Source organism: Nanorana parkeri, unplaced genomic scaffold, assembly GCF_000935625.1.
Source record: "Nanorana parkeri isolate BGI_ZX_2015 unplaced genomic scaffold, ASM93562v1 scaffold24, whole genome shotgun sequence".
Lineage (NCBI taxonomy): Eukaryota > Metazoa > Chordata > Amphibia > Anura > Dicroglossidae > Nanorana > Nanorana parkeri.
The window spans coordinates 3553528-3565603 of record NW_017306292.1 but is presented as its reverse complement, the minus strand read 5'-3'; the positions used below and the strand labels follow the sequence as shown (position 1 = coordinate 3565603).

Sequence of the window (12076 nt, the reverse complement as noted above, 5' to 3'; positions counted from 1 at the left end):
ATAGAAGAGGTGGGGGGGGGGGGGGGATAGTTATGTATATGAAGTTATGAATATGTATGCCCTTCTCTGACCTACCACTAAGAGTTTTTTTTTACTAGTTGAAGCTAACCTTGGCAGAGATATTTTGTCAGGGCCCGAGGAGGAACTGTGCTAGTTCTGTTGTCCTGCTAGACCTGACGTCTGCGTGGAGCCTACATGTGTCCAGTGGAAAGGACTGGGAGTTGTATCTGAAGCTTGCCCTGAGTCAAGTTGAAATGCCAGGAGAGAAGATCTGCTGCTGGAGAGGTGTTGGTCAGCTATGTGATAATGGAGCCGTGCAGGGAACCTGGTAACACACTTGGGAGAATTAATAGAGTCCTCTACTTACCAGCAAATGTACTGCTAAATTACAGAAATGCCAGTCTCAGCTTAAAGGCTCTCATCCTTTTAAGCTGGGCGTGGAGTCTGAGTCTGTGTGGAACTGTTTTTTGGGTGTCTGTTGCTCTTAATCCTCTCTCCGTACTGTTAGAATGCTAACCATAAACTCAATTTTCTTTATAAAATTGACTGATGCTCATCATTTGCATCCTCCTTTATCAGCGGAGAACTCACCCTGGGATGAAATGTATCCTCCTGGACCTCTGGGAACATCTTTAGTCACCTGGGGGTAAAGGGGATTGCTACAAATGCATCAGCCATCTTCGGCTTTCAGCGTGGCTCAGCCGAGCCGAGGCATATGCGTTCAGCTCAACTGAGCTGCTCGGCCAAGTTCGGGAGCTGTACGGCCTATAGTGAATAGCCCGTACAGCAGCCCTTCGGTTCTACTGAACCAAAGGGGTCCTGGGGCTGAAGCTAGCTGAAGGATCAGCCCAAGCTACCGCTAGATCCTTCGGCTGCTTTGTGAATAGACCCCTATGTATTCAGTAAGAGCTTGTTAAATGTGCTAAAAAAGCTTTTAGCAAACTCTGTAGATTGTCTAAAAAAGGCTGGATACATTTCTGAATGCACAAAATACAACTGGATAATACAATCTATAAGCAATAACAAGGTAGATTGTTGATCCATGGAGGATCTGATTGTCACAGGGGATCAGGATTTTGTTTTTTTAATGTTTCAGCAAATTGGACCATGTTTAATAAGAGGTTTTTGCATTCTTCTGGACCATCTGTGAGTTTATTATTCTGTGGATGCTGGTCTATAAATTATTTATTTTTGTCGGTTGGCTGAACCAACATATGTCTTTTTTCAACCTGACCTGATGTAACCTGTGTCATGCCCAGCCATGCATAGGTGGTGCATGTGCATGTGTTCCTAGAGTTACATGGGGACTCTATGTAGGTCAATTTTTTACACCTGCATTTAATAAAGCTGCTTTATCATTTTGTGATACATTGAATATCTGTAGTATTAGAATTCCTCTTTGCTGTATAGGTAAAACTCTTCCAACTGTGTAACACTGACTTCTCTGCTAGTTCAAGGCTTGCCCCCTACAGTGATGGTAAGGTGAGGGGACTGCTCTCGGTCATTTTGTCACTGCCATTTCTTCTGGTTCTGCTGACACTGAGACCAACAAGATACGTGAAATGGATAAAATGCCCTGAATCAAGTTCAGAAAAACACAGATCACAGGGAAGAACAAAGAACACAAGGGGAGGAAGAGAAACATCACCAGAGGCTTCCTCTGGTCTTATCATACTGTCTTCTTTGTTTTTGAGCTGGTTTTCATATGAGGTATATAAAAGAAAAACAAATTACATTTAGAATATCTAAAATTGTTTAGTTAACATTCTTAAATCTATTCTTACTAGGAAATGTATTCAAAGAAGATAGCTTGTACCTACCTGCACATACTCATCCCCATCCTCTTCCCTTTCCTGTGCAGGTAGTCAGTGATGTCTCTGGTTACTAGAGAACTAACCGAGTGGCAGATAAACTGTGGTGCAGTGGAGGGGGATCACAACCGTTTTTCCTTTATATTGGCTAGCAGTCAGGTTTTGCAATGTGAGGGAGATTGAAATCCATTTCCTTCAGATGCACTGTTAACCACATGTGTGAGTCAACAGTCCCTGACCACCAATCACACTTTCTCATTTTGTCCTCCCAGCAATGGATCAAACTAAAAACAGTCCCTTCTCAAGAAAGGCAGATATCAGTGACAAGTGGATTGGTGGGTTTTGTTGACCATAGTGAGAAGCTGCCTATGACTTGTACTGCAGAGAAGGACTGACTGTTTTTGTTTCTGAGTTTAGAAACACTAAAAGGACTGCTTCCTGCAAAACTGTAAGTGATTGCTAGCAGCCCTCCAAAAAAAACTGTTAGCAAATTCTTATTGTTCTACCCTTTATAACGTCAGACCTGTTTGTAATTGTGAGCATTTGAACCTGTATTTCACTTGTCTAGAGGTAATTTTAGTATAAGGCAGCCACTTGTTTCAGCCAGTCTATTGTGTTGTCAGTCCATAGCTACATAAATATAACACATACTTTATTTAGACGAATTTGAAATTCCCATTTAAGAGCAGCCTCTTGATAATTGCTGGCCCTGTGAAAGCAACCACGCAGAACTATGACCCTGTAAAGGCAGTCAAAATCTTTCTAAAGTTGCAGTGGATCTCTCTATAATACACCTGGCCCTTGACCCTCTGACATCAGTCACAGATACCCTAGTTGATGCAATAATCCTTCTTAAAATGTCCAGTATTAGCTTCTATCCTGCTTCTCTGCAACACTCTTTAGCAAGAAGATTTTTTGCAAGCCCAATTATCTCTAGATACCCACTACAGCAGGTAACTTAGGTTTCTGGACCTACAGCACATGACACAGACTGAGGCAAGGCCCAAGTAGAGAGGCACATCCTCTTCAGACATACACACCCAAGAGGTAATGGACGCTCTGGAAAGGGGAATCAAATATTTATCATGTTCCCGAATCATACCTCTGAAGAAGCACCCTGGGAATTAATTGGGTCAGATACATATTCATAACCTAATAATTTTCACTTCCGCTCTGATTACTGAAACCTCCTTTACATTATCAGGCAGAAACAATTACCCAATACAAAACACAAAAATTCCCCAGCCTCAATTACCTCAGCCTCAAAGAAACAATTACCCAACTGAGCTTAGAGAACACATGCAAAGCCTACAAAAAGGAAAACAGATGCTTAGGCTGCCTACATCCTTGCAGGAATACACACTAAATTTAACATGTGACACAACAGCATAGGGAGTCATTGTCTAGCATCCCTACATTTCTGAGCTAAGACTGGCAGCAAGTGGTGCAATCAAATCACCACATTCCTGCGTGGCAGCGTAGCAAAAACCTACCATTGATCAAGAGCTGATGTTCCTGTGCTTAGCACTGTGGGTGAGTGAGTTAGTACCAAAGCCTTTTTGCACACAGGCCTATCCAGTCACTGCAAAAAGAAAGGATAGTCTAGAATCCTGTCCACTGTCAGATGGCTTGGGTTTATAGGACAGTGAAAGAATTGCCTCCTTGAGCTAGCCTGTCACTACCTTTGTAAAACACATTTACTCTCAATTACAGAATTGTCTAGCAGTCTAGAAGAAATCTAGAAGCTATAAATCATTGTTAAGTTGTGAAAATTAGCCTCCTGGTCCCCATTAATTGTATTTCTTATAAGAACATATGTTTGATGCTCAATTGTGCTGTGCAAATTATAGAAAAAATGGCATTCCCCATATGCAATAGCCACATTCCCATTCTCATTTCTTGAAATTTTCCCCTAAACAAGACATGTGATGGACTACAGTCTCACGTTTAGTTTCCTAATTTGGATTGAAATTGTAGTCCATCTAGAGCAAGGAGCAAGGTTGGCAACTTTACAAAACACACAGGGACCATGGGGAACAGAAATAGCCACCTTCCAGAATGAAGGACAGTGTCAGCATGAATTCAGAGATGATTTGAGGATCTACAGTTGATTGATACACAAATAAGGTCCAGTATTGCTAATAGGTAAGGTACATGCATGCATTTTTAAGATTAAGCTTCTGAGTTTCGTATCACTTTAAATATTAGGGTCTGCTTTACTGTAAGAAATGGGTTAATTGCTGTTAGAGGGCAATTATTCTTTTTAGTTGTTTTCACAGCAAGAATACTGTGTCAAAATCTACAAGGCTGCCAACATGAAAAATACAGATCTATTACTTGCTGATATTTTATTTTCCTGAGTGAGCAGATCTGTGTGATCTGAGGAGAGTCTCACAATTTAGGAATATAAACATGTTTTTTTTATGAATAACTAAACTGGACAAATCAACAACCATACAGTCAGGAATTTCAATACGTTTACCAATTTGCCTGATTTGTGAATTGATTCCCTTATACTGGCAGGCATCCTTTCACATGAGATTGTGTAACAACAAGAAAAAGAATCAGCACAGTTTAATTCACATGATCTCTACCAATGGCATTCATAAAAGGATTTTGAGTCACCTGGGGAATAAAATGTACTTATGGCCAAAGGTAAATGTCTTTTTATACTCTAGGATGACTCAGTGCAATTCAGTGCACAAGTTACATAACTGTTCTTAAGAAGAAGAAAAAAGCCCAAAGCAAAGTTAAAAGAGAATGGATTTTCAAAAACATTTAATAACACAGCTTTGAAGCACAACCAGAAAAAAAAAGGAATGTTAGAAACGATTCATTATTTCTACAATGGGTTCACCTAATCATGACATCTAAGTATACCATTGGAGAAGGCAATTTAACTGGATTGTGTTGGTCTTTCCTGTAACTGTAAAGCAGTGGAATTATGAGAAATGTATAGAATATGTAAAATATATTACTTTTTATATTAGATTTGCTATTTTAAGGCAGGGCAGGGAAACAATTAACTATACAGGCAATACTTTGACCAGATTCAGACCTGTGATATATAGTTACCACAATGCACAGTAATATACGACGGTGAGTCAAAAATGATCTGCACACTGGCTGTAGAATTTATTCTATTCAAATTTTAGAAAAGACAAAATATATAATTTTTCGACATAATCTCTTATTTTCAAAACACTCCTCCCTCATTAAAAATTTTTTAGGCTGAGCTGTGAGCCATGAATGCACCGATGTCTTCACTTCTTCATAATAGGTGAATCTTCGTCCTTGTAGGGCTGCTTCTAGGGGACCAAACAGGTTAAAGTCCGATGGAGCAAGATCAGGACTATAGGTGTACACTCAATGTTGTCATAAGCCGTGGACGGGCGTCCGGCTCCTTCTTGATGGCTAACTCGTGTGCGACCTTCCTTGAACTTCTCTATCCATTCATACACGCTTCGTGACAAAAAACTTTCTCCATACTGCGCAAGTCTTCGATAAAATAACAGCACCAGGCACACCCTCAGACCACAAAAAACAAATCACTGCACGCTGCTCTTCTTTTTTGCAAATGCAAATCACAAGGGGGCATCCATTTTTTTTGCACCACAGTTACAAATGAACCCGATGTAACATGTTCACAACTGCACAGCAGTGGCTGGGGAGACAGTAGCCTTGAACGGAAAGCGCTAATAAGACGGCCAACAGAGGTTTTAGTATAAAATGCACTCAATAACATACACTACTTCCCCTTCATATTTTCTTCAAAAATATAACCAAAAATATGCATGCATTATATGTATTTCACATTAAATTTGATTGACTGGGTGGTCTTAGCAAGCCACCAATGTCGCCATGTGAATGGTAACTCAGACAGGTTAGCGTGCTTTTACACTAACTATATTTTGAAACTGCTGCAAAACATTCCAGGACATATTACAAGGTTTTCCTTCCCTATCAAGAATTGTGAGATGGGATTGCCTGAAGGCAGCTAATAGGTATTAGACTGTCTGGCAGTCCTTTCAATAGCTTGAAGTAGTCACATGCAACTGGACATGGTCTGAAATTTTGAAGATGTTTCTCATCCAAGTGTCTTCCTTTCAAGAACATAACTCAACATTTATAGGTACATTGGTAAGTCAGTCACATTAATCCATTACCATGGAATGTGTCAAGGCAGCTGCTGATTGTCCAATAACATGACAAGTGATGTGAATGTCTGTAAAACCACCCTGCCAATCAACCATCTAATGTCTAGGAACACCTAAAAGCAGCAAATCCATGACAGTGTACTGAAAAAAGGGGATGCATTCTTATGAGAACTTTTAGACACAACATGAAATTCGCATCTACAGGAGGAGAGACCAGGTGAAAAAAAGTAGTGAGGCAAACCCAGACCTTGTAATTTTGTTACATATAAGGGAAATATCAGTGGCTGACTTGTAAGAAATACCTGGAAAACCATTTCAAATGGCTTGGCTATTACTGGCAACCAGTAACAAAATGAATGTAGCAACAACTGATTAGGAAAGAACTGCCAGCATCCGGATGTGATGCACACTCTGTGAAGGGTCTTTCTCAATAAAAAAAAGAATGGCTGATGTATGATTTACTAACATTTTAACATATATCTGTTATAATAAGATCTTCCAGTATTAAGAAGGCTTGTCATTGCCATTCAGATGTTGTCGTCATCGGAAGTTAATTTCTAGTATGACACAGTCAGTTGAACTTATTGTGTTTTTTGGGCTTTCTATGGATCTTGATATTGCTTTGAGTGGACCATTAGATGAACAGAGTTTTACAGACAGATGAATCTGTGCTGCCACAAGGGAGATTTGTCTGTCAATCCTGCTCCATACAATTTCAATTTAAGTGGTGTCTCAAATCTTGCTGGGTCTCATCATGAGCAAATACAAACAGAAACAAGGAATCCTTGCAATAATCTTGCAATATTGGTGGGAATTTATTAATTCAAAGAGCACAGTTTACAAGCAGCATCTGTGATGCATTTCTCACTACTAGTGCTTTTCATAAGGTTTTGAGGAAGCACTGGTAGTGCAAAACCCATAAATGGTTTTTGTATCATGCTTCTTGTCTACCTTTGCTCTTTCAATTAATAAACACTCTCCAATATTGCCAGATTTTTGTAAGGATTCTTTGTATTTGTCTGCATTTGCTAGAGTTTTTCAAATGCTAAAGCAACAGGGCTGATATGACTATCAGAAAGGGTGACGTTTAAGGATAATCCCTAAGTATTATTTTTTAAGTGCGACTCTTCTGTGAACTTCTGTACAGGTTTTATTTTTTATTACAAAAAGTATTACAAAACGATTTAAATGTACTTACAACTTTCAATCTCAAGAGTACAGTTCTGTTCATCTAAGGGATATCGGCGTAGATCCATCATACAAGCAGCTGTGGTTGTAATCCTAAAAGAAATACATGAGAGAAAAGCCTTGTGTTATATACACTCTTTCAAATATAGTATACTTGTTCATGTTTACAATAAAGGGGAATACAGCATACAACAGGTTGTTTTTAAACAATACAGAAAGATATATATGTGTATTATTCTAAGGAGAACTCCAGGCAAAAATTGTATTAACCCTTGCATTGGGGTTACACCCACTGCAAGGGTTAATACGCTATATGGTGTGAAAACCTTTTTTTAAACCTAGACAGAAACATTCAGTTAATAAAATGTGTGCCTGGAAATTTTCTTTGACATATTTGTTTAACCCCTTTGTGACGGGAGACGTACACAGTACGTCCCGCCACAAAGTGCCCAAATGACTGGCCACGTACACTGTACCTGACCAATTATTTGCGGCTCTGCAATGCTGGTAACCGCTGAGAATCAGTGGTTACCATTCATTAATGGATGCCTCAGAGGTATCCATTAATGAAAGAGTTAACCTTTTTCAGACACCCGATCCCTTTCAGGAATCAGGTGTCTGACAGTGAGAGCAGAGCGGCTTTTACTGCTCTCACTGACAGCTGGTATAGATCGGGAAATCGCGATGTATACCGGCTTTTTATTTTTTTTTTACTTTCAGCAATAGAAACATAGGGGTCTTTTTACAAAGCTGCCATAGGCAGCCGAGTGAATAACCCACCTTAAGTGAAGTGAGCCGTACGCTGTTTGGCTATTCACTTCAGGCTTGTATGGCTGATTTCAGCCGTACACCGACTAAAATCAGCCGTACATCGGCTTGCTTCGGGTCGGCCAAACATGCTCAGCATGTTCGGCCAACCCCAAGTGCAGAAGGAGTTTGACTCAGCCGATCCAACATCTGGATTGGCTGAGCTCAACCTCCGGCAGGCTAATCACTGCTGTTTGGCCTATTTTCATAGATGCCAAACAGCAGTGAGTGAATAGCGACATTTGGCTTGGCTATTCTGCCCGGTACCTCTGTGGTACCGAGCAGAATAAAAAAACAGATAAAAAAAGTAGAAAAAATAAAATAGAAAACAATTGGGCGGAGCTAGCAGTGACAGCTAGCTCCGCCCAATTGTTTTCTATTGGCCGGCAGTTCTGCTGCCGTCAGAATAAAAAGAAAAGCCAGCATAGGAATGCATAGCTATTGGCTATTTCACTTTGCAATAGCCAATAGCAAACTAGCTAATAATAACCAAAAATTAATTAATTAATTTATGAAGCAGTAATAGTGAGATTAATTCACAATGACTGCTTGATATAATCAAATAAATAAAATATTTTTTTTAAATAAATAGTGAAAAGTGTAAAAAAATAAAGTGTACAAAAATAAATGTAACAAATAAAAATGAAATATTTATATATATACTTTTATACTATTATGTATATAAAAATTAACCCTTTACAATGAAAATCTGCAGGTGAGCTTCAGATTTGTTTTTCACCCTGAGGGGTTAATTTTTTTTGACCCCCTCATGATAGTCATGTTCAAAGTATGTCACTTTCACTAAGTGTGACACTTAGTGACAGTGACATTGTATGCCAGGTGACCACATTTAGCCTTAGCTTTTAGAGAAAAAAGATTAAAATGTTAGATTTTAGTTTTAGGCCGAGTAATACAGAAAAATGTCTAAAATCCTAGGGATGTGAGGTTTTTCCAAATAAAGGACAAATACATGAATGTAGTTATTGCATTTTTTTTTTTTTAGCTGTGCTGTTTTTGTAAAAAATACTACAAATCAAAACTGGGGAAAAAGTGTTTTCTTTACGTTTTTCCTCTTTTTTTATATTTTATTTGTCCTAAGTGAGGCATTAGGTACACATATGTCATATAAATATATAGCCCTATCTGTCCTCTAAAAAACAATATATAATATGTGTGGGTGCGCTTTGTAAGAAAGTATATTACTGACGTGCAAGAATCACACAGCAAAAATTTCAAAAGTGCGTCAATCATTAACGAACAGAAACTAAAAACAAGCTCAGTCATGAAGGGGTTACAAATAAATCAGATATTAATATTCATATTATTATATTTCATAGCACTATAATATTAATATGAATTAAGAAAATCCTATTCCAGTCATTGATGTGGTTGATGCAAATATAACAATGAGGTGCTGCAAAATCACAAAGGAAAATGTGTTGTTTCAGTTATTACTTAATATAATACAAAGTACATAATACAATATATACAGTACATATGTCATAAGACCTCCTACACTACATAGGTGTATTTCTATATATTCACACTAAATGTACCTCCAAGATTACATGCTTTATTTTCCTCATTTTTTGGCTGATCTGCAAAACATGTTAACATGCCAACAAGATATCTAATACACTTTTTAATCTTTCCAAAAATGTAATTTATTTTCCATTTCTAGCACTTTAATCCAAATGGGGATTTCATGAACAATGGCTTAAAGCAGACACTTTCAGTGCAACTCTGTTGAATCTAGTCCAGTGGGTGTCTGGAAGGTCTGCACCATCTGCTCAGAATAATTAGATGCTTTTACTATCTATCACCACAATTTTCCCTCTGTGCTTATCCACCAGCTCTCCCTTCAGTGACAATATTGTACAGTTTATGCCACCACTTCTCATCCATGCTCATATTAAAAGGAACAGAAATCTGGAGGTTTTGTTCTATCAAGCAGCAAAGTAATATGGGGAGCTGTTAAAAATAACAAGAAGACATAAATCATGAGTTAAATGGTTAACATAAAAACTGTAAGATGTCCTGAAAAGTGTTTCCAAGTCTACCGTGCCCAGCATTTTGTGATTGGTAGTGGCAACAGCATGTATAACAATGATCTGATTTATAAGTCATCAATAAGGATGAGCATACTAGATGAAACTGAGCGAATCCAGGCAGACAACCCTGATAAGCATACTTCAGAAGTAAGAAGAGAGCATATTTTATCATTTTCTTTTCATCTTCACTCTATGTAAGTGATTCTATCTGTCAGACTTAAGGAGGACCAATCAGTCTGCCAGGCTTTTTTTTCTATTTTTTATCCTTTGTTTTTTTAGTGAATTTAGTGAAAAAGTGTTTCCTTTTAAAAAAGATCCCACAAGATTGGTTGGGCTGGGCTAAGCTGGGTAGCAACGTTGTCCATATTTACAATGGAGTTCCCATTATGACAAACTCTGGAGTATCAGTGTAGTACTGAAATGTGATTCTGGCACATTTCAACAGTGAAGTTCCAATTATATCATAATCACTTCAATTTCAAAAATAAACAGAAGCCTTTGGACTTACATTGGCTCAATACATCACAGAATTGCTGGTTGGTTTCTTTAGATGAAAGGGCACCAAAATGGATTTATTTATTCTTTTCTGCTGTCTGTGTCCGGTTGAGAAGATTTCCCTTCACTTCTTGTCCCAGAGATGCAACAGGAAGTGAGAGGAAGTCTCTCCATCACGTTCTCTCTTGCTGGCAGTGGTTATTCGGGCAAATAAAGAGGGTGAATCTCCCCAGCAAGGACAAGGACAGTAGCAAAAACTTGATATATTGTCCTAGATTGTTCACTTCTCCTGCCTTCTCCAAACTCTTCACCCTTTTGTGAATAACCCTGTAATATTAAGCCTGGATAGTATAGCAGTACTTCTGACCAATGCGTGTATGAGATTTGTGGCTCTCATACACTAAGGGATAGGGTGGCACGTACGTCCGCCCCCAATCCCCTTGACCATTTACAGAACACCATGTATTACAAACATTTTCATGCGTTGTGCTTTAAGATAGATTTGGTTATTTAATTACTTAGAATTAAAAAAATACAATAACTATGTTAGATAATACAGAGGCAGTAAAGCATGACCAAACAATCCCTACTGTGCAAAAGAAACTACTCATTGGAACAGATTTGCTGGAGTAATAACGACTATTCATTTTGCAAATAAAGTGACTTATGTATGGCGGATTCAATCATTCAATTTTTTGCAAGGCAAAATACTGTATTTATTCCTCTGCACATGATTGGGAAATTAAAGAGAACACTCCGCTTCTTCTAGTAATTCAATCTAATTTAGTCAATTTAGGAAACCATAGCAGGTCTATTTTGTGATTTTTGTAGTTTTGATTTACACGAAGTTCAAAATACAGTAGACAGAAATAGAAAGACGGATAATAGATAGATAGATAGATAGATAGATAGATAGATAGATAGATAGATAGATGCAAATACTTAGATATAAACATCCCAAAATTCTTATGCTTATAAATTGTCTGGGTCTGGCCCTCGGGATGCAGTTTTATTATGAAAAAGCGAATGTGACTAGAACAAAAAGCTGCAGGATATAAAGAGAGGCAACTGTCTTAAGTGCAAACTGCAGGAAAACAAAACTGAAAAGGTTACAAGGGGCCGTTTGTGATGCAGATACAAAGATATTAGGGGTGAAAAAGCAAATGTTTATCTTATATAACATTCACCTTCAGATTTGAAGCATCATTTACTTAATTTTTGTGTCTTTTAGTAGGCTTGACCATATGCCTGTCAAAGCAATTAATACAAAATGTAATAACATGATCTACTGATAACATGATATACTTTAATTTAAAGAAGAAGAACTTATGACCCTTTTTTCCATTAATAAGCAAACGATACACTGAATTTGATCTAATTAGTATGTATAAAATTAAGATACAAAAAAAAATTAATTTGTATAATAATAAAACTGTTAATAATAATAATAATAATAATAATATTAATGCTGCTATCCTTATTTATGACAACCCATAGCAACCAGTCATAGATTACTCCCCAACAAAATCAAGCATTGACACATTTAGACATTTTTTAGCATCATTTA

At 37.8% G+C, this 12076-nt stretch overlaps 1 protein-coding gene across 3 annotated transcripts in view; it reads right to left on the bottom strand.

Annotated features, from left to right (window-relative positions):
* GABRB1 (gamma-aminobutyric acid type A receptor beta1 subunit) overlaps positions 1 to 12076 on the bottom strand; it is a 361839-nt gene that overhangs the window by 71217 nt on the left and 278546 nt on the right. For all 3 annotated transcript variants that reach the window (XM_018564670.1, XM_018564677.1, XM_018564662.1), the window contains exon 5: positions 7167 to 7249. In XM_018564670.1, coding sequence (XP_018420172.1) covers positions 7167 to 7249 — 83 coding nt within the window. The remainder of the gene's footprint in view (positions 1 to 7166; positions 7250 to 12076) is intronic.